The sequence below is a fragment of the Polypterus senegalus genome, chromosome 2 (assembly GCF_016835505.1).
Source record: "Polypterus senegalus isolate Bchr_013 chromosome 2, ASM1683550v1, whole genome shotgun sequence".
Classification (NCBI taxonomy): Eukaryota; Metazoa; Chordata; class Cladistia; order Polypteriformes; family Polypteridae; genus Polypterus; species Polypterus senegalus.
In genome coordinates this window covers 141191464-141215096 of record NC_053155.1, presented here as the reverse complement: position 1 = coordinate 141215096, position 23633 = coordinate 141191464, and the positions used below count along the sequence as shown (strand labels likewise).

The following is a 23633-nucleotide window of genomic DNA, read 5'->3' as shown; positions in this document are numbered from 1 at the left end:
GAATTCCTTTCCCAGTTAGCCTCAACAAGCACGAACACTCTCTGTATATTCATGAATTTTTCTCTGGGCACTTTGGGGTTCCTCCCTTATCCCAAATACAGTATGTGGTGTTAGACTGATGGGCATTTCCAAGCAGCCCTTGTTTGATTGTGGCTGTACGAGTGGGTGATAGTCAGCTCACTATTCTAGCCCTTCTGTCTCTCCACCCACCCTCTCACATTATTTATCATTCCTGTATGCCAGGGATTCCCAAACTCGGTCTTGGGGACCCACTGTGGCTGCAAGTTTTTGTTCTAACCAGCTTCTGTTTTTAACTGAACTTCTGGGATAATTAAATGAACAACAAAGAAATTAGAAGACTAAGTTTGGTTAAAAAAAAAATTATTAAAATGTACTAAGCAGTTATATGAGAATATTTTTATTTTTCTTGTTAACAATATTCTCATCTTGATTTCCATTCTGCTTTTCCAGATGTTCTAATTGTTTAATTATTCCATTATTTACTAATTATAAAGTAGTTGCAGTCTTTCATGCTTCAGTGTTTGGCTGGGTGTCTGCTCTGCTTGTTTTTAACTGTCATTATTAAAATAAAATGAAAGGAGCAAACTGCACGGAGAAAGGGCAAAATATAATGAAATCAACAGAAGAGCGTTAAGTATAGCAAAAACAGAAGTATTTCTAAATGTCTTATAAATGTAAAGATCATGCTGCTGTGCTTTTTTGAGTATAGAATAAGAGAAGAGAGAGAAAGTACCAGCAAGTTAATTGAGCTCAGTGTTATCAGGTATTGTCACTGATTATGAATCTGGTTGAAACAAACACATGAAGCCACCGTGGGCCCCCAGGACCGATTTTGGGAACCCCTGCTGTACACCATCAAGTGACTTTGCTCCTCTGTTAGGAGTTCTTTATGGCTCACACAGCACAATGCTGCTCTTTTACCATTTCTAACTAATTATCAAGTCTAATCAAGTGCTGCTACTTTTTTTAACAACTAGTTAATTTATCGAAGGAGAAATTTGGAGCTTCATGCAGCATGTTTTGAATGCTCTTTTCACAGTATGAATTCAATGTTACTTATCAAAAATTATTTTTCTGTTTCTCCTTTGTTATTAGTCTGATCCTGACCGACATTTAAAAGTGTTTTTTCCTAATAAAAAGTTGTCATAAATTTGTGGTGAGCTATAAAAGTATACATCACTATTATTTTGTTAAACCTAAACTGGCCTAATGTTTCTAATAAAGTACACAAGTCTCCTATCCATCCACTTCCTGGACCCCCTTCTTCTCCACGTTACAGCAACCCATAACTCAACTAAGCAACATGGGCACAGTAACCAAGCCCAAACTGGGACCCCACACATAGTTGTATCCTCATGCTTTCATACTGGGCCAGTTTAGATGTACCAGTTGCGGAGGAGGAGGTTGGGTGCGTGCACTAATAGCGCGTTGCTGCACCCACCATAACACCTGGATTGGGACCTGAGTGCAGAGGTGGGCAGAAACCAAAGTACTTGGAGAAAACTTTCATGAATGCAGATTTTGGGAAAGAGGAATCTTGTTTGTACATGAGTTGCCTGTTTTGTGTAAATATTCTGGACAATGATTATAAAAGTGTTATGTTAGTTATTCTTTATAAGGTGGTGTTTAAGCAGTATGAAATTAATTATATCAATTTTTAACTTTTTTGTGGGAAAATATATGTGTGGTGTAACGCTGGAGGGATGAATATCAGAACCAACAATGTGGTAAAAGACATTGCTGTATTTTTATCAATTTGTACTTTTTATGCTTTTTTTTCAGGTATTTTGGAATTTTTCCACCACCAGCTAAAAGATATTGTAGAATATGCTGAGCTGAAGACAGTGTGTTTCCAGAACCTTAGGGAAGTGGGAAATGCCATGCTCTTCTGTCTTCTGATTGAACAGAGCTTGGTATGTATGAGACTATAAGTCACCCATTACTTGATACATTGTCAGGATTTCATTGTCACAAAGCCTTTAATGTCACAGTACAAAGGGAAATGAGCTATTGCATGTAAATAGAGAGACACTCAGTAAAAATCAGTACCAGGGAAGGTCAGTAGTTATTGTTCAATGCACGTGACTTGCTTAATTATTAACATTATAATAAAAAGAAGGCAAAAGTAGAAAGGAGACATTGCTTCAAGGATAATTGTTCATATATAATGCAGCCTCCTCCAGGTTTAGGTAAATCAGCAGATTTGTAGACATGGCTTGTATTGCCGTATATCAGAGCTTCACTGGGAAGATACTGGGAGTGTTGAGCCGATTCCTCGTTTTCATTGGGGGTCGTCAAGATTAATTAGCCAGCATCAGCTCATGTCAATGAAGAAATTCTCAGCAGAGATGCTTCCAAGTTTTCTGAGGAAGGATTTAATAAACAGTTTTGTTTTGTATATGATAGTAATTTTGCTTTCTTCAGTCATTCTAGGCTTTGCCTTCATTTAATTTAACATTTGTCTGAAGTAGTCAATTCATTGAAATGCAAGTGCAGATGAAACTGAAGGAGATATTCCTGTTTAGTGTTTATTGTCCATTCAAATGGCAGGCTCTTTAAAAGGAACATGAATTATTAAAACTACAAAGAGAGTTATCAGTACATTTTATAAAGTTAGTTCTGTAAAGGCAGTGGATTATTTAATAGGAGGAAATCCAATAAAATTAGTTTTTAACACCACAATATACTCCCGACCCCAGTCTATGTGCAAGAAACTCTGACGTAACTAAGCTGTGTGCTTTGGACTCTGAGTAGTGAAGGGTTATTTTAAAGATTGTTACATTATTATTCATCAAGTGTCATTCTGGAAAAAGACATTTTTATTCATACTTCTCTTTTCACACAAGTTGCAAATAACTGTTTATACAATATGCTTTGTGTTTAGTGTTTTTATCCTTTATGTTAACACCAGATGAGATTCGCAAATAATTTGCTAATGCATATTGTGACCTAAATCTGAGAACATGTATTATGTTTTAAATACGAGTTTAACTTGCCTTTTTTAATCAAAAGCTGTTCTCATTAAATCGCTGTAGTTGATTATTCAGAAAGAGAACCCATAGGCGCTGGGATAGGAAGAGCAAAAAAACAAAAACCTTGGCCTTCTGTTCATTTTTATTATCACTGCCACAGTCAACATGTGTTGCTTCATCCTAGAGATTTTAGGATTTTTTTTTATGCTGTGTAGCAGCTTTTAACAGCTAAGTATCCAAGAAGGAACAGCATTCAGGTATCTGGTAGCAAAATGATCAGTTGTGAGTTTGGGGTCAGACTGTGATGATGCTAATTTCATGTCAGATGTCCGCTCATGTTCTGTAGCTTGTATAAGCTGGTTGGGAAAGGTTCAAGTAGAAGAGGGAGAAATAAACCTAAATCTGGTAGGTCCTTCAGTGTCAGTTTAGCAGGGACTCTCAGGAGCCACACAGAAGTCTCTTAAATTCACACCGCGCTCCAGGGGCTAATCCACACAGGCCCTCTCTTGTATGCTCAAGGGGTGCTGAGGCAGAAGTTCACAACCTTGTTGGTCTGCAGGACAACTAAACACAGTCAGCTCTGTCCAAATACTTAAATCTGAGCAATACATTTGGAAACTTGAGAATAAAATTACACCTACCATGTGTATTTGTTCACAACTTAAGCCTTGTTAATGGAAACTTTAAAATAATAAGAAAACTTTTGAAAAGATGACATGATAGCATTGCTACAGCTGAAAGCATGCCGCCTTGTTCCAGCTTGACTGTTTTACAGGTTTTGAGCGTAGGTTAAACAGTTCTAGTATCGCTTGCCGTTATTTAGATTGGCTATTTCCCCATAATTATAATAAGAAAATGTTGTCTTCTACTTCCTTGTCCTTCAACATTTTTCAAAAATTTAATTTAATGTTAATCAATTACCTGCTTCACTTTGGTAAGCAGTCAGAATACACGTGGGCACCAATGGCAGTACAAGATGTAAAGCAGCAAGGAGGCCCATGGTTGCTGATTTTATTAAGATTTGTTTGTTTCCATGAAATCTGGCGCCCCAGTATCCAAAACCCTTCAAGCTGACATTCGTGCATGAAACTGTGTTAGGAACCTGAAGGATGGACTATGCAAAGAACATCAAGCACTTCCTCGTTCAGACGAAGCCCACTGACAGATGTCTCTTTTGTGATTAAGTAGAGTTTAAAAAACATTACTGTGCCTAAAGAAAAGGTATCCAGGCAGCATGGTTATCAGTAGTGCAACATAAATTCAGTCTGAGTGTGCGATCATTTTGTAACGCTGGAAATGTATGTTTTTTGTAGCGAATGACATAGTATGATGTACCTTAAGGCACATTTGTCTCTTTAATTTTTTTTTTTTTAACAACAGCTCAACATCTAAACCATAAGTGAAATAAATTGTGTTCATTTTCCAATATGATAACACATTTGCTTGTGTTTGAGCTGTAGTAGAGCTTTTTTATGTCTGTGTGTGACAGGTCCACAGTTGGTGCAATGCTGTGGCAGTGTCACTGAGCCGATTTATAAACAGACAGTTACGTGTGCACTCCATGAAAAGAGGTGTATCTGTACTAGGAAACTCCTGTATACACCACTGATTTTCGGAAGTATCTACAAGTACCACTGAGTGTATACATTAAATTCCACCAACCTAGGATACTTCGGATTGATACCAATTCGGATGTATCTTGCTGAGGGATTCTTCCATGGTACAGCCATTTGTTGCCATGGCAAATAATCCACTCAAGGCTCTTTCAAGGAGACATTCACACCCCAAGAACCATTTGCATTTTACACCTCTGCACAACTCTGCTGTTCTACATTGGTCTTTTATCTCAACATTGATTGGTTGATTTAAAAAAAAAAAACAAAAAACACTTCCATTGGTCACACTTTTTATTTAGCCCAACCCAAGCCCTCATAGCTTAGTGACTTGATTGGCTATTAGGCAGGCATGTAGACGGACCATATACACTCCCCACCCCCACTGTACTATACATCCCCCGCACCGTTTAAAAAATGAGAATAAAATTGATTCAGAAATGTTTTTATTAAAATAAAACACTAATAAATATACAATGTAAGAATAAGAAAAAACTGAAAATATGGAGAAAAAAATGTGCAAGTAAATTAAGAGCAATGAAACAAACTGAAGCAAACACATGCACCAGTGCTTATTAAAGTTCCAAAAATGAATCTTCTTCTGGCCCGATTCCATCAGCTCTTACACGCTGACGGTGTGTAAGAGCATAGCGCATATCCACCTCCAATCTGGACTGAAGCTGCTGGCAAAGCTCAGACAATTGTGGGCTCCTGTGAGGTGGAGACCTCACAACCCACACCGGTCTTCCATCAACGATGGCATCCTCTTCATCGGACATCAGGTCCAGAATTGCAGTCTGCCACAGTTCTCTCTCTGCATCTGTTTGGATGACTCTAGACCTGGACTCCAGCAACTGCAAAACACACCATATGTTAACCCCTAAAAACACCCAGAGATGTACCAAACTTTTATTTATATATATATATATATATATATATATATATATATATATATATATATATATATATATATATATATATATATATATATATATATATATATATATATATATATATATATATATATATAGTACACTTACTTGTCTTTTCCGTTGTCGGTTTTAAGCCCCTATCTTAATGGAGTCTCTTAGCTGGCACTTTTCTGGCTGAGACAAAGTATTTCCTCTGCAATGTCTCATAGTAAGTCCTACAGCATGCTGAATAAAAAAATAATTCATATAAGTGACAAAATTAATTCAAATTATAAGAGGGACAACAATAAAGGGGACATGAACATAATTATAATAACAATTCCCCTTTATATACAAATATTAAGTGCATAAATTACTCTTTATACACTCAGGGTCTGCATCTGCAAAAGTCGTCTTCAATTCCTCCAGCAGATATGTCATTACTGCCTGGTTAGGAGGTGAACTTATTCTGTGTGGAAAGAGAGTAGTGTCATTAATTACATTTAAAATGATTACATAAAACCCCATACATAGCATATGAAAAAAACACTGCTTACCCAGTTTATGGATCATATTTATGCGGGCTGTTTTCCAAATTATGGAGGCGCCTTACAGCTTCCTGTAACATTGAATTAAAAACGCTTTAGTAGATACATGCATAGGAAACAAAGAATTTTCAAGCAACATTGTATAATTCGGACGTGACAAACTGTTAAATAAGCTAGACGCAAGGACCAAAAGTAGATGTGTAGCCAAGCGCTAACTTGGCGAGGTATAATTTTCTACTATATTGTCAGCTAACCTAAAGCTCAACTTACTGCAATGCCCACGTTATGCGCCCTCTTGACTCTTTTAAGCGCATGGCTTGACTCTTCCTGCGGTCTTTGCTCGCCGAACTTGCGCTCAAACGCATCAAGACGCTGGATAGCCTCTTTGGGAAGAGCAGTATGCAGCCTACTGCTAATCCCCCCACCTGGCTATGATAACAAAGACAAGACCTCTACTTGATAGTCATTAACATATGAAAGGCTCTTACACCTCACAGCCATCACACCTCATTGCTAGCTGTGAGGATTCCTTGAAACTTCCACCGATTCCTGTATACATCCACATACGTAAGGTATCTGGATGTTTCACAAAATTTCCTTTTGCATGCTACCTTTCCAAGCACTCTACCTCATACATCTGTCAAACGTAGAGTTTAGCGGAGAATTCCCATGCCATATTTGTCCGGATACAGCTGTTTTCATGCAGTGTTGGTTAATGTCATGTTTATTTGTACAATATGTGTGTTTTATTAAAATGTTACAATATTAACTGTGGCTCACAGTGTTTATCTGGTAAGACTCCCAGATCGCGACATGCTACTCTTTCCAGATATCTGTAACCCGTTACACTCCAAGTCTCCTGTGGTAAACGGCACCTCTGACTTTCAGTGCTGGCTGATAACTAGGCAGGCGTTTTCTCTGGTCAAGCCCTGATGATAAGCCCTGTTTTCAGTCTGCCATCCTTCTACGCCATTTTAAATGGTTTGTCCAGAACAGACCAAAACAAATCTATAAGTGTTGAAGTGTGTAACGTCTTACTAACTAACTGACTGCCACATAGTATTCTTTTTTTTAATAATATTGTTTTGTTTCTCAGTCTCAAGAAGAGGTATGTGATCTGCTTCATGCAGCCCCGTTTCAGAACATTTTGCCAAGAGTTCATGTGAAAGGTGAGAATTTTCTTCTATCAAACATATCTACACTCTTTAGGAAATAAAATACATTTAGGGACTTTATTAGTTTATTCTTTTTTCAGAATTGAATTAAAATGTACTTACTGGTCATTTTTATTCACCATTTAGAGGGGGAACGGCTTGAAGCAAAGATGAAAAGACTGGAAAGCAAATACACTCCTCTTCATCTCGTGCCCTTAATAGAACGTCTCGGAACTCCACAGGTTGTTTTTTCTCTACTGAATAGAAATGATTATATTAACAGTTTAATTTTTTTATTTAATCTTTGGTTTGTTGAAATGATTATATTAACAGTTTAATTTTTTATTTAACCTTGATGTTTTAGTTAACTTTTTTATTTTATTTGTGCCCTGAGGTAGGAAGAATAATTTTGGTTTTCTCAGAGTGACCTAAAAAGAATACATTCTGTGATATGATTGGTGTTTTACTGGTTTACATTTTCTCAGCTACTTATTGGAACGTTCAGCTCTGGCATTTCATTGTGTCCTGCTGTGCCACGGTGAGGAACCTTCTGTACCTGACTGATACTCTTGACTTGTATCTGAGGTGGCAATTAGAATCCAATGAAATGCCTACAATCAAATAGAAAGCTGCATAAAAACAGCAGTGATAAGAGGCCTCTGGCGTGTTTAACTTAGTCTTTTTTGTACCACAATGTCCATATGAATACACACTCAAAACTATTTATAGAAAAAAAAATTGAAAATAATCTTAATCTTGGCTGTTGTTAATACAGAATGAAGTGGATTAACTTGCATGCAGGCAAATGAAACTTAAACAAGATACACATGCAGAGCAAGTTAGAGATTATGAAAGTACTAACATTTGAAAGTCTCAAAAAAATGATAGTAAAGATCGCTTTAGCACAAAGCAACAGAAATTATTACTCGGTGAAATAACAGAACAGCAAAAAGAGATTGAATACATTGTTCAGATTTAAACTTTTAAGTCTGAGACTTGTAGATCGTCTAATTCGTGTTGCCATCTGAGAAAAGTAGTGTTTCTTCCCAATGAAGAGGCCAATCCGTGAGAATTAAAAGATTTGTTGTTTGGTGAAAGTGAAATCCAAACACACGAGCGGCAGGGACATGAAGTGGCTGCCGTGTAGTGTAGATCAAGGGGGTTGGCGAGCGAAGTGAGCAGGGGGTGAAGCCCCCTAGTCTATTTAAATTTTGAATGAATAATTTAACAGTAAACTATTGAATAAACAAGCAAATTGTGAGCACGACTCACTTCTCAGATGCAGATAAAAGTTCTGTGTTAATTAACTGTGTGGGGGTTCCTAGAATGCTTCTTATTTTCACTGCTCGTGAAGTTTCTTTGCAGCCGAATGCGATGAGTGATTTCATTGGAGATTTATTGGCTCTCTGCTTTCTTCTTAATTACACCAGTCTGTGCCTGTGGAGATTTCATTGTTGAGTTCTTTCAAACACTCCTGTCACCTGAAGTCGGAGAGACAGCCCTATCTTGTAGTGTGCCGGAGTACTTAATTTGGAAAACGACGATGGCTGCAAATTACATTTGTCATATTAGGCTTTCTTGTCCCTGTAACATTTTGAAATCAACAATGATCATAAATACACTTCATAAGCATGGCCAGAGCATTATTTTGCTGTATAATGCTTCTGCTGTCTCTGCTTTGACTGGCTTTTACAAAAAGCTGGACAGAGCTGAGCAGTGTCCCTGCAATGTACTTGGAGATCTTTAGCTCTCCCTAATTTGTCTTTGCTTGGTTTTTTTTTTCTGACACTTCTGTGATTTTTACTTTTTGTCAATAATGTAGTTAAAAAAAATTCAAGATGATATTACTATGTGGTAAACTAGTAATAGACCAGATTATTAAGATATTTCCTTAGAAATCAAACATTCAACTTAAATGTTCACCTTTGTTTCCTTTACTAGCAAATCGCAATTGCAAGAGAAGGGGACCTGCTGACCAAAGAGAGGCTGTGCTGCGGGCTCTCAATGTTTGAAGTGATTCTGGCTCGAGTTCGAAATTTCCTCGATGACCACATCTGGAAAGGCCCCCTGCCCAGTAACGGGGTCATGCATGTGGACGAGTGTGTTGAGTTTCACAGGCTGTGGAGTGCTATGCAGTTTGTGTACTGCATTCCCGTTGGAGCTCACGAATTCACAGTGGAGTAAGTATGCCCCAATCATCACACTTCCTTTTGAAATGTATTTTGGTCACATTGATATTTATTTTCAGATTTTAGTTTGAAAGCCTTGTATGAGTGATTAATAATTCAAGTAACTGTAGACTGGGTTAGTCTCAAAATGGAGCATTAGTAGTTCCTGTGTACAGGTATCACAAGTTTTCCAAAATGTCCAATTAATCCTTTAGTAAAGACTTTAGCAGTAAAGCCATCCCAGACTTCATTGTCTTCCAGAGTTTGGAGGCATTAGAAAGTATTGACTTCCTGGAAGCTTATCCTCTACTTGAAGATTATACTTTGAATTACTGCTGTACCATACAAATTCTTCCAAAAACACCTTTGTATTTTTAAAATGGGATGAATGTGTTTCAGTGACATTCTTATTAGCAAGGGCTGAAATTCCATTAAATTGGCAAGGGAGGCACCGAGTGCAGATCACTTCCTGTTGTACTTGCTGTTTGTCTCTTGTCTTCTAGTTTTCATTTTGGCAGAGAGAACAATTCAAATGATAATTTGTTTGAGTAAAAATACAGATTAATAACTAAGACAAACAAGATTGTGAAATAAAATGTGCTGTTATTTGCAAAAGTGCCATTTGAAAAATCGCATTGTGAAATAAAAACAGTCTTTAAAAATAAGGCCAGTACAGGTAGTCCCCAAGTTACAGGCATACAACTTACGAACGGGGCCACAGCCGCTCCGTCATCTTCGGCCTGGGGGACACTGCTAGCGGCCCTTGGACAGAGGCTGGAGGGGGGGATTTTGCTGCTCGCACAGTGTATTGTCCCTTGGGTGGCTCTGCTTGATGAATGGGGAGATGGGGGGGCCACACCCCATTCATTCTCAGTGGGCAGCAAGCGGTGACCCAGGGTCTATAGTCACCGGGGCCCCAGCTACCACTCGTGTGCAGGACGGAGGCTTGATGGGGCAGTTCGCTGCCCGCCCATCACACCGTCACAGCTACTGCTCTTGACTGGACGGAGGCTGGATGGAGTGGAAGGGGGCGTTTCACTGCCCGCCCACCACACATGGCTGCCCCATTCATTATCGGTGGGCGGCTCGTAATGCTGCAAGCAGTGACCCGGTTGTGGCTGAACGGAGGCCATTGAGGGTGAACAGGGTGGCAGGGGGTAGCATTGTAGTGTGCCTCAGCTGGCTGCCTGTTGAATGGGGGCAGTGGTGGGTGATTCACTACTCGCCTTTGGCTGCATCGTGTTCGTTCTCCGTGGGTGGACGCTGTAAGCAGCATACTGTATGCAGGTGGAGGTGACTGTGAGGTGGGCTAGTGCCACCCCCATTCATTCTCAATAGCACACATAGCAGGAAGTTGTCTCTTGTCAGTACATCAGACGTGTTGACGACGGGTGCCTTCCTGCTGTGATAGTGTGGACAGTGCTGTGCAGAAGAGCTCATCTTAACCCTTTGTCTTCACCCTTCAAGAATGTCTCTGAAACACAAATCTGATGCAAGTGCTGGTGATATAGTAAAGAAGAGAAAAAGCATCACCATTGAAAATAAAGTAGAAATAATAAAAAGGTCAGAGAGAACTCCATCATTCATTGGCAGAGCACTTGGTTACAGTCGGTCAACAATAGAATTTATTAAAATAATGTACCTGTTCTGACTTACATACAAATTCAACTTAAGTACAAACCTACAGCCCCTATCTTGTACGTAACCCGGGGACTGCCTGTAATTATAATAAAATGAGGACGTTGTATTTCATAATAATAAAATGACTTTTCATAGTAATTAGATTACTTTTGTTTATTTATTGACTCCTTTATATACTGTATATCACTGTACAGTCTTAATCCAGACCAGGGTCATGGGGGTGCTATTTCAGCAAGCATAGGGTGCAAGGAAAGAGCAAGCCCTGGACAGGGCACCAGTTCATCACAAGGTGCTATACTCTATTTTACTCCTCAACCTGGTGGACATACCCTTCTCTCAGAAGATATGTTGGACACGTCACATGGGGGGATCCCATCATTGTTGGCAAAGTCACAGTGGTGTTCTGAGGGCTCCATGATGGTAAGGCTGCTGGGGTGCATAAGATCTGATCAAAGATGCCAAAAGACTGTTTGAATAGCGTAGTTAATGTGTTTATTCAGTTTGTCATAGAATTGGGGGTAAAGCTGCCCGAGACTGGCTGAATGGTGTGGTCATCCCATATTTAAGAAGGATGATGATGAGAGTTGTGGAAGGTGCTGGACTATTGGGTAGTATGGCCAGTCTTGTGTGCTCTTCATTCCCTACATCAGGAGTGTCAAACTCCAGTCCTGGAGGGCCGCAGTGGCTGCAGGTTTTCATTCTAACTCTTTTCCCAATCAGTGACCAGTTCACTGCTAATTAACTTATTTTCCCTTGATTTTAAAAACCCTGTTTTTAAGGATTCAGTCCTCTGAATCGATTTATTTCTTCATTATATGATAGCTTAACAGAAATGAGATCTGAAACGAACCAACAGATGACAAGCTAAATTGGGGCTTCAAACTTCAACCAATTTCACTCCAACCAATCTCTTAACGAGTATCCGATTCTTGCTGTTAATTAAACCCGTTATTTAATCCTATGGCTTGTTGCTGCTCTCATTCTGCCACAGCAGAAATTTTCCAAAACTGTTGATTTTTCTGTTGTTTCTAAGAACACCATCAAAATGTTTTGGTGACCTGGTGGGCACAGGTGAGCTGGTCATGTGGCGGCTTGTTTTGTGTCTCATTATTGTTTAGCTGCTAATTATGGAAAAAGAGACAACTAAGGCTCCTGAGTCAAGTTAACTAAAACAAAAGGCAAAAGAAGTTAATTAGCAGCACAAACTGGTCACTAATGAAGAAGATGGTTAGAATGAAAACCTGCAGCCACTACCCTTAGTAGAGGAGCTCATGTATCTCAGTGATAGAAGAAGGAAGCTTGAGATCGACAAGTGGATGGGAGCCAGCAGCAGTGTTCTGTGAGCACTGTGCCAGTTTGTGGTGGCGAAGTGGGAGCCGAGTCTAATGACAAAACTCTCGGTTTACTGGTCAATAAACACACCTATTGGCTTTGGCTGTGGACTTTATTCTTGATAGGCGGTGTGTTACAACAGCAAGTTTTGATGAAGGTATGCATAATAAACACACTGAGGACCTGTGTTACAAACGTACTGACTTTGTGTGGGTGTGTTTTTTTTTTGGTAAAATCTTGTGATCTTTTCTCCAGACAGTGCTTTGGGGATGGGCTCCACTGGGCTGGCTGTATGATCATCACCCTCCTGGGGCAGCACAGGCGCTTCGATGTCCTGGATTTTTGCTACCATCTCCTAAAAGTGCAGAAGCATGATGGGAAGGATGAGGTCATTAAGAGTGTGGTAAGACCCTGTACTTTCTTTTGTACATTTTCAAATGGGGAAAAAATATTGGCAGAGAGAGAGAGAATTTATGTAATTGGAAAAATTTTTGAAAATTCTTAGCCACTGCCACGTCCTTTCATTTTTATTTCGGACTTTCGACCTGGAGTATAAAAGTGAGCTATGAGGTTTGATCTGCTACACCTGCAAGGTCCCGTGCTGAAAATGAGTAACAACGGGGTCTTTAAAATGGATGCCTAGACCTTTCTTGAAAATAGGTTTGCTCCTTTTTCTTTATTAATCATTTCCTAGATCCGAAAATTATTATTTTTTGTTTCTTAATGTGTGCATGCAAGGAAGCATTTGCTGATCATCATCTCAAAGCAAAAAAAAAAAAAAAGTATTGTGAAACAACATTGGAAATATCTCCACAATAATCTCACCATATTGCTTGAGAGTACCACAGAGGCATCATTTCTCTTTATTGCTTTCCTTTTCTGTCTGTCTGTCTGTCTAATCTGTTGCAAAGTTTTACTGTCAAATAATGCAAAGAGTATGCAACACGCGTTTCGCCCCAATTCTGGGCTCATCAGGCGTACACACTCACTGCACCCCCTCTCGGGAATCGAACTTCGGATGTCAGCGGTGAAGCTTCTTGCTTCTTATGCTGCGCCACGGTGTGTGGTTTGTTTATTTGACAGTATGTAGATCAGGGTAATTACATTCATGGCATTCGTTGTCTGAATCACAAACGTTGCAACATTCTATGATCTGTTTCTCTCAACTGAAAGAGGGCATCGTGGCGGACGTTAGCCGACTTGCTGACCAACCACAAGCGTTACCTGGTAGGTAACCACCCATACAATCAGATTGTGATTCAGACTACGAATGCCATGAATCTCTCTCTCTCTCTCTCTCTCTCATATAAATGTGACATACTGCTTATTTTCCTCACAAAGACCGACCAGAATGACCCATTGTGCACATAACTATATTTTCTCCACAGAAGAAACTCGCTACCCAGGCAGCTTACCCCATGCCGTCTGCCATTTCTTCATTCCTGCACAGGTCTCCCCCTGAAGCTCACAAAGGAGGTCCTGCTTTGAGTTTTTTCCGGTCTGTAGTGCATTCTTAGGACTGCTTAGTCGGCAAAGTGTGCAACACACTACCAGAACACCTCCAACACACTGCTGACGGCTCAACAAAATGTCTACATGTGACAGGAAAGGAGTCAGATTTGTACTGAATTAGAGATTTTATTAAAATCCTCCAATGTTTGTTAATTAATGTGTATGAAAGCTTCCAGGCTGGAACTAAATGCTGTTCTTTGTGTGTCAGTGGCTCACATTTCACTAGAAGTGCATTGCCATTTGTTTTCCAAATTAGTTTGCAAAGCAAAACACACAAAGTCAGTTTTGTGTAAGTCATTTCTCTTTTCACTGATGAGTGAAATGTGGTTGTTCACGTATTTTTCCGTGAATCAAAGATGACTGGCTGTACAGCTGAGTGGCCTTTGCAGTCACCTCCACTGTATCACTTCCTTTGACGTGTACAGTATATATTTTTTTCTCATCTGAATTCATAGCAACTGTTACTGAAGCAGCAATGCTTCAACAGGCACAGATACCCAAAAACCAAATTAACAGAAGAAGAAGAAAATAAAAATACACGTGTGTCGGCTTCTTCTGCCTCCAGCACATGCTACGTAACTTCTGTAGTGTGTATTTCAGCACCAGGATGTCCCAACTTGTTGATCCTGTCTCGTTCAGTATATTGCCGCTTGCACCAGTCCTGTTGCCACGTGTGCAGGGCCCAGTGAAACTGTCACTTGCCATACATACATCGGCCCTGCCAGGTGCCGTGACAAACAGGAAGGTATAAACAATACGTAGAGCAAGTGACCCACTCTGGCTGTCGATTTCCAATTTCTCTCTGGATATGCACATCTGAGCAGACCTTGGTCTGTAGCTCGGGTGGATTCAGTAGTCCGATTCTCACTTGGCACGGACAAAGCACATTTGTCATCTGCCAGCGCCAGTCTGCTGTCTCACCTGTGGTCCCAGCCAAGAGCCAGATGGCATTATTAAGTAGCAGGCCCCACACATTGCAGTGTCACAAGGGCTACAGCTTGTGACACGAAGTCTTTTGGCAGAAGACCCAAGCCGTCTGGCTTTGGAAGGATTATGGGAGTGACAGGTCTGCAGAGGGGTCCCATGAAGCATGAAGGACTTGTGCTGATGTGACTGCCAAAAATACACTTGGCTTTTAATTTAGTATGCATCAGCTGGCACATCTGTTCAAACGCAGCACTGCAGTTCCTCCTTCCTACCATTTAGATGATCAGTAAGCCAGCACATAATCCAGAACTGCCAGGCAGCTTCTTCACCAGCAGACGGTGACTGGTCTGATTTTGAGTAGAATTTTATTAGTGTACAGAACGGATTTGATCCGCTCATGTAGTGAAGGGTATCTCCATGAGACCATAAGGGTTGAGGCCCCCCAGACCCCACCTATAGCCACTTGTTGTCTTTAAGTCTTGAGAAACATTTGAAATTTTGAAACACAAGGATGTCAGCAGTGAGCACCCCTTCCTAGTCACGAGGGTGTAAACAGAAGCACAGCATAAGGAGCCCCCCGGCAGAGAGAGGCTACTCCACTACTCCTTCCCTATGGCTGCATTTTCACGTTGATTGTGTTGCACTCCTTCTTATTCTCCCAGCATAGAGGCCATTCTCAGTCAGTATTAGGGGTACTGCAGCAGATCGTGGGTGAGACAGCGGCCCCCTCACGGCACACTGGGCCATTTGGCCAACAGACCATCAGACTGAGAGGAACATGCGAACTTCACAGATCTGACCCCAGGCCTTTAAGCCGATTATGCAGGGTCTCCACCAAAGTGATGGTCGGGGAGCCGCTGTCTGCATCTTAATTTGGAGAAAATTAACAGCAAGAAAGGGAATCACTGAAGAGAGAGTGGGCTTTCTACCCTCCTGCTCCTTTCTGTCGATTGTCTAAAAGAAGACAATAAAACAAAATGTAAAGGAGTTGAAGTGTACGCCATTATCACTTGGACATCACGTCTGGAGCTGACTTCCAATCAACACTGAGGGGGTTTAAGGGGGCTACCAGTATAAGACATGCACACCATAGCTCTGATAATTAGCATTTATGCAACTGGCATAGTCTAATAAAATGACTTTTTTGTTGCTGTGAATGGTAGAATGTTGACCGTTTAAAAAACGTCTGTCATTTCACCAAACTGAACTCAATACACACGCAGTTGTTATGGAAATAAACTATTTACAGTACTTGATATTATTAAAGTTTATATTCTGCCTGCCGTCCACTCACATTGGCCTGGACGTTTGTGGACTGTGTTGCTTTGTGCCCTGGGATAGATATGTTTTATTATTAATTTTATATACTTTACTATCCGTCTCATCACAGCCCTGAAAACAGAATTATTGTGATGCCCTTTTATGTAATTACCGTATATACTCGTGGATAAGTCAGGACTTGATTTCTGGTATTTTATAATGTCGGTCGTATAAGTCAAATGTGGAAAACTCACGCTATTGGTCCAGGAGATTGATATGTTAATGCCCACCTGAGAGATTACGGTAACCACGGAGCACACTGCCCTTTTTTTTTTTCAATGTGCTGTATCAGCGTGTGCTCCTAACCCGTCTCTCTCTCTCTCGCCTACGTGACTACACAGTAATACCCCAACTATTCTGAAGCGACGTTTGCTCTGATTTGTTTTTTGTATCTCACACCCTCATACACCTTTATCGTAAGAGCATCCCTTATCTACAAGGGACCATTCGATCAGAAGAAAATATGAAGCTGGTTTTAAATTAAAGTAGCGAAAGAAATTAATAACTGCGCTGCTGCAAGAAAACTCGATGCGTCTGAGAAACTGATGTGAGACTTGTCGCATTTTTGAACGGGTGTATAAGTCGGGGTCTGATTTTATGATCGATTTTTCGGGTTTCAAGACCCAACTTATACGCGAGTAAATACGGTACTCCATAATGTGTGTTTTGGCACATTGTCAGTCTAATTTTCTTTGGACGACTACTGAACGATTTGAATATTCCTAGCAGTAATAAACACACACCCAAATAAAGTCCGTTTCATTTTCACTGGTGCACAGGGTATTGTGGCTGTGGACAGATTGTTTTTTATGATGTCTGAGCACATTTGAGTGCACATTAAACCAGCACTGGTGAAGCAGCCCACCAGATATTTCAAAGGCCTTACTGCTGGACGTGGACTGTGGGGAGTGACCACCAGTCAGACCCTCTCAGCCCACGATGACTGGGAGTCCTGGATTGCCACTGCTGTCTGTTTTCGTCACTTCAGTCCAGTTGCTGATGGGCTCCCTGAGGTCTCTTGCCATCACCAGGTTCTCCTCGCCTGCTGCTCAGCCTTCACCCGTAAGCAGGCTGAACTTGTGGGTGTATTAGTAGCCATGCGGCACAAAGGCTTCAGCCATTTTGAGTTTAAGGAGTCTTCCTCCACCCACACATGATATTGTTGTAAATGTTACTCAGCCCTGGTAGTTTGTAGTGGTGGCCAAGAAGAAATTTTAGTGGAGAAGTTGCATAACAAATGTTTGAACTGAACAGGAGCTAGAAGTGACCCACACTGGCCAACCGCAGATGGAGTCGAAAACCATGGACAGAAGAAAATGTCCATGTAACTCGTCTCACATCATTCATCTGTTTTCCATTTGTATGCTGAAAATGTTTGCCAAAAATGTAGTAACTGGTGCTGGCTGCGTACAGACAAAGCATGGGCTCCACTTGACCAGCGTGCCGCATGGCTTTCTTTCCTTTCATATTTTCATATCTGCTCATCTGCTTGAGTTTGCTTTGTATTTACAGACACGGCTCACTTGTACAGGATTTATGACTTCATGCTGTTGGTTTTAGTGCATTCTAGTAACTTGTTATACGTACGGTGGGTCAAGTCATGTGTACTACAAATAAAAAAGGATTGTTTGAGGACTGGAACAAGGGGTGTGTTTCCTCTGCCTTTCCATAACTATCATTTCATCTCTGTGTCCTCCACAGCCTTTAAAGAAAATGGTAGACAGAATCCGCAAGTTTCAAGTGCTGAATGATGAGATCTTTGCTATTCTTGGCAAATACCTGAAGTCGGGCGATGGAGAGAACATGCCAGTGGAACACGTGCGCTGCTTCCAGCCGCCAATCCACCAGTCCCTGGCCAGCAATTAGGCCACAAGCCTGGCCTGCAGCGAGCGTCCCTCACGTAATTTTTTTCCTCATTTTCTCCAACGTGGGCCATAAGTTGTTGGTTTTCTATACTAGCATACTTAAAACTTTTTTTTTTTTTTTTTAATATACAAGTTTTCTATTTTGTATTTTATTTACAAAAATAAGGGATAAGAAATTACTCCTGGGTTGACTAAGGGGGCCTAATGAATTGCAAATTGGACAGTTGAATTTAAATATGAACTGAATGTGTGCATGTGCAGAGGTCCGGATGATTCCGGAGCATTTCAAGTATAAAAGTAATACAATTTATTAAATACTTTTTCATGTTAACTTTTGCTATATGCATCTTTTCTATTTGGCCAGTTGAAACTCTTTTTTTTTTGCTTTTAATAAAAAATAAATCTCCTTTATGGGTTTCTAGTGTTTTTCTCACAGTTAACAGCAAATGTGCAATAAGATAAACTCTGATCAATGCTGCCGATTCCTTCCAGTTGTATAGCCAGGTTAGGTCTTCATGTTGGTTTAGTGACACCTGAAAGGCTGAAATCAACAAAAGGCAAGGCAGATGTCCACCTTCATGGACCTCATGCGGTATCTGAGAACGTTGACACGCATACAGGAGACTGCTGGGCGAAGAGGACATGGCATTGGAGCCCAGGATAAACACGTGGCACAGCTTTCATCAAAACATTTGGCCTGCCTTTTGGTGCCGTGTATCCTCCAGGTGTGTTCATTCCACACCACATCGGCCATCCCAGGGCATGGTGTTCACACGAGGCAGAGTGCGGACAACTGTGCTGTGACCCTAAGGCAAGGACCACCAGTTGGGCATGTGAGTGAGAATTCCACTGAGCGGTCCATGTGACAAGACCATGACAAGTAACTATGCCAACCTGTGGGCCACCACTGACATAACACATGCAGCACAGCACTGCACCACGTACCAGACATGCACACTTCAGCCATCTTAAGCATGACAGTGCTAGATGTGTCACCAAACATGGTGTAACTGATGCAAAAACTCAATCTAACCTTGAAGTCTGTCTTGTTCATTTTCATCAATTGATTTGCTTAATGTCCTTGTACCGCTGATCTCAAAATCTAGTAAGGACGAAGGGGGCAAAACCATCTGCACACCTCCACTTAACAACCTGAGAGCCTCACACCATGTGCAGATCTTTTATGTTTTAAACTTCACACTTGTGTTCTTCTAAACTTTGTAGAACATTAACCAAACAATGGATCGTAGGGAGCAGTTCTGTATTCAAATGGCAGTCACTCACAGCCAGGCCTACTGGTGGTCTGCTCCCATACTACCACCACCAATACAATACTCGTGTCAGCTATCTGATCTCTGCTGATTTCTTTTTGCTCACATGTTAAGAAGATATTACAGGGTCTTAATAGGGTTGTAGTCCACTAATTAAGAGCTAGATGATTTCGTGACAGACTAGTAGTTTGAGCAGCACCCTTCAACAAAGGTTCTGTGACCATCTCCACACCACTATGACTTCAGTCTTTTACAGAATTGTCCTTAAGGTGGCAGAACAGAAGTGGATGAGGCTTATGGTGGGTTCAGCTGCATTCTTCATCTTGTCTAATCCACCATTACTGTTGTTCTTCACAGTTGGTAAGTCTTGTTGAGCCCACAGGCTCACTTGTCGGCCATTACTCTTTCCTCATTGAGGTGCCTGTATGACTTTACCTTCACTGTAGCAGTAACTATAATCCAGTTCTGACAGGCTTTTGGCAGTAGTAGTAGCAGCAGTGGCATGGCCAAGAATGTTACAAGTTATTAAACATCTCACTGAAGAACATTCAAATGTGGGTCGTCTTCTAGGAGTGCCCGTGCCACTTGTCGTGATACACCTACTGAATTAACCAGAGATGCCAACAGCTTGCGCCAACATGCTTGTGTGATGTGGGCCTCTTGTGTGTGCCAAGGGCAGATGGGTAAAGCTTCCGTCTGTGTGTTTCTGGCCTCCTTTTTTTTTTTTTTTAAACTTCTTGACATTTATGCAGCTTTCAGGTGCCGAGATGTCCATAATTACAGTATGACTTGTCCATTAGTGGCAGGCATTTTTACCATTTAATGTCCTGTGCTAATGACATTCCACTCAGCATTTGCACTTTGACTAATGGACACTACCGACTTTTCCCTTTGTGCTTTTTCAATTAGAGATTTCTAATTCGGTGTTGTCTAGTCAAAATGTGATCTTCAGATGTTTTATTAAATTGAAATTAAACACGTGAGGGGCACTTCAGGTTGGTTAAAATGTAACTGCAGGCATCTCTGCGAGCTTGAAACTCAAGAGAAAGTCTTTGTTTTTCTTCTCCAAAATGTCAATCTCCAATTATGCTTTAGCTAATCAAAAATTCACATTATAAATATAAAAACATAAATTGGAATAAAAAAAAATTAGCATGGGCCATAAAATGGTCATACGTGTGAACATGTAGCTTCAACTTTAAAGATGCTGATATGGCTCCAGAAGAGAGTCCAGATTTGACTGTTAAATAATGCAAAGCTCTGAAGAAAATGGACACAAGGCTGACTCCGAAACAGAATTTCTGTTCATCTTGATATTTCTCTGCTATGGTTTGCACAAAGGATTTGCAATTTTTTGCCCTACTAGTCCGTCAAGACTATTAAAAATCCTGCATTAAACTCAACTTGCCACATTAAGGAATGTGAATAGAAACACTTCCAAGTGTAGCGATTTGAAGTTGAAAACTCTTCAGGAAATTACAAGAAAAATTTAAACACACGTACACCCAGTTGTGGAAGGTTCAAGTACCTCTGGGCTCAATCACATCCTGTGCCATTTCAGCAGCCATATACGCCATTGGTTAAAAACGAAGAGCTGCCTGATCCCCCAAACATGTCTGCCTCCACACAGAGGACACTGTCCTACTAGAGCATCAAGAGGGTCCCAACAACCGTCCCTCCCTGCCCCTTCAGCACAGACCAGCGTGATAAACTGCACAATGGAATCAAATCAAAAACAACAAAGCAACTTCTGACCATCTCCAATTAAAATAGGGCCTCCCTCCCTGAGGGGCCCTAATGTGTACGATTGGAGTGACTAAGACCACTCGGCAGCGATCTGTTCTCACTTTGACCTTAAGGAGTTAAAAATAAGTTCTATTGAATCCATTGTGATTCAGTGTATCTATACCAGTGTTTCCCAAACTCAGTCCTGGGGACCCCTGTGGCTGCAGGTTTTTGATCCAACCAGCTTCTTTTTTTAATTGAACTCCTGGGCTAATTAAGTGGACTGATATTTCCCAAGTTCTGTGTTTAGGGAACTAATATAGAAATTAGAAAACTAAGTTTGCGAAAAAAAAATATTAAAATGTACCAAGTAGTTATATAGGAATGTTTTTTGTTTTCTTTTTAACAGTATTTTCATCTTGATTTTCATTCTACTTTTCTAGGTGTTCTAATTGTTTAATTAATCCATTATTTACTAATTAGTGGGTCTGACTCTAAAGTAGTTGTAGCCTTTGATTATTCAGTGTTGTTTGCCTGGGTGTCTGATCTGCTTGTTTTAAATTGTCATTATTAAGATACAACGAATGGGGAAAAACTGCACAGAGAAAGGGCAAAGTATAATGAAATCAACAAAAGAGAGTTAAGCATTTAAATCTATAGCAAAAGCACAAATATTTATAAATGTCTTATAAATGTAAAAATCATGCTGTTGTGCTTTTCTCAATGTCGAATAAAAGAAAAAAAAATACCAGCTAATTAAATGAAATCAGTGTTATCAGGTGTTGTCACTGATTAAGAATCCGGTTGGAACAAAAACCTGCAGCCACAGGGGGTCCCCAGGACCGAGTTTGGGAAACACTGATCTATACTAATAAAAGTCAAAGCCCTCACTGACTGACTCATCACTAATTCTCCAACTTCCCGTCTAGGTAGAAGGCTGAAATTTGGCAGGCTCATTCCTTACAACTTACTTATAAAAGTTCGGCAGGTTTCATTTAGAAATTCTACGTGTAACGGTAATAACTGGAACCTACTTATGTACGTATATACGGCCATAGCCTGCAGCTCGGTCGTCGCGTCCCTCATCGTCACGCCTCCCACGCAATTGAGTGTCTGCCCACATAAGGCCGTCCATCAGCACCAATCCAATAGACACGCTGCCGCTAAATATTTGCGGGTGAAGGACTGTGCCTATGCAAACGATGATGAGATAATTAGGGATAGACTAGTGTTTGGCACAAATTCAGCGAAGGTGCGAGAGAAACTTTTAAGTGCCGGGTCTTAGCTAACATTAAATAAAACCGTGGACATCGCAAGATTGCACAAGATAGCACAAGCACAGCTGAGAACCTTCGATGCATGTACTCCGAGCGGCTCACGTGAACTGACTTTGCAGGACTGGGAAAGGTAAACCCGTGCTTGCAGTGTGTGATGTCTCACATAAATAGGAAGACGAGCTGTTTATTGATGCAGTAAGAAAGGAACAACCCTCTGAATCTGAACAAGCCTTTGTATACATACTGTATCAATAGGAAAGCAAGGTGTAAAGCTTAAGTTTAAATTAAGTTCATAGACACGCTTCTGCTAAATATTCGCAGGCAAATCCACAACTTAATACTGGGAATACCTGTTAAACGTCTAAGATTCACGAGTACCGATTTGAGTAGTGAACACTTCGATGAATGAAACCTGTTATCTTTACAACGGTTGACAAACACGGAATATGACTTGAACACAACACATCCTCCAAATACAAACCTGACTGAATAATGATAATCAAATCCTTGATGACAGCAACACTCATAACAGTGACAAAACAAGTACATTGACAATCATGTTACGTTATTTTTAAAATGTTTCCTTTTCTTTTTCATAACTTCTTTAACACACTACTTCTCCACTGCGAAGCGCGGGTATTCTGCTAGTATAACAATAAAACACAAAACCTTCCAAGGGGGTGAATACCCTTTGATAGGCACAGTCAGTACAAATAGGACCCCCTCTCATAACGCCAGCAAAGGAGGCCACAGTGGGGTTACAGTCAAGCAAAGAGCAGACGAAGTAGAAAGAGCGCACTTCAGTAAGACTGAAACACCCTGAGTATCACAACTGTCTTGGTTTCAGGGCACCATGAGAACAGTAAGCATGGTGTATCGTCGTCTGTGGCGCTTGTCACTGTCGGGCAGCTCTTGCTGTTTTAACCATCAGAAGCACAGTTTGCTTGTGACTTTTTTCCCCCACTTACTTGGGTGGTAGTTGGTGCTACGCAGAGAAATAAGTTTTTCAATATTTTAGTCTTCGTAAAACCAAAGAGTTTGTGTTCTTACCATTCCCCCTCTCTTGACGCTACTGGCGTGAGCAGCACACTCACAACTTTCCAACTGTAAGTGCCCATCAACCCGAGAGCCTTTGGTGTTGTTTTAGTACACACGTTTTCTTTCCTTAGAGCTAGATTTCCCAAACTTTTTTCGGCCACAGACCCCTTTACCAAAACCCGTCAATCCCCTAGTCATTTACTTCACTTACTCAAATTTAATAAATTTGTACAGTACTCGATATTAAATATTTCACTAGATATCAAACTTTTCATTTTAATCACTTGTAATTAATGATTGAAAAAGATAAAAGGACTACGGAATATGGCATTATCTTG

At 40.6% G+C, this 23633-nt stretch overlaps 1 protein-coding gene and 1 long non-coding RNA gene across 4 annotated transcripts in view; one reads left to right on the top strand and one right to left on the bottom strand.

The window, feature by feature from the left end:
• Positions 1 to 18395, top strand: part of cyfip1 (cytoplasmic FMR1 interacting protein 1) — a 131893-nt gene extending 113498 nt beyond the window's left edge. The window contains exons 26-31 of one of the 2 annotated variants that reach the window (XM_039744714.1): positions 1804 to 1934; positions 7162 to 7234; positions 7367 to 7461; positions 9161 to 9399; positions 12616 to 12763; positions 17821 to 18395. In XM_039744714.1, the coding sequence (XP_039600648.1) occupies positions 1804 to 1934; positions 7162 to 7234; positions 7367 to 7461; positions 9161 to 9399; positions 12616 to 12763; positions 17821 to 17985 (851 nt within the window). In that variant the 3' untranslated portion in view covers positions 17986 to 18395. The remainder of the gene's footprint in view (positions 1 to 1803; positions 1935 to 7161; positions 7235 to 7366; positions 7462 to 9160; positions 9400 to 12615; positions 12764 to 17820) is intronic. The other variant, XM_039744716.1, reaches the window with a different exon arrangement.
• On the bottom strand, positions 5653 to 7427 carry LOC120523424. 2 transcript variants are annotated; one of them, XR_005632623.1, is made up of 4 exons: positions 7343 to 7427; positions 6075 to 6136; positions 5895 to 5986; positions 5653 to 5763 (listed from the first exon to the last, which is right to left on the bottom strand). It is a non-coding gene; the product is annotated as an uncharacterized LOC120523424 (long non-coding RNA). The 2 variants fall into 2 exon arrangements; XR_005632622.1 differs by having other exon boundaries at positions 5653 to 5986.
• Positions 18396 to 23633: the final 5238 nt, after the last annotated feature.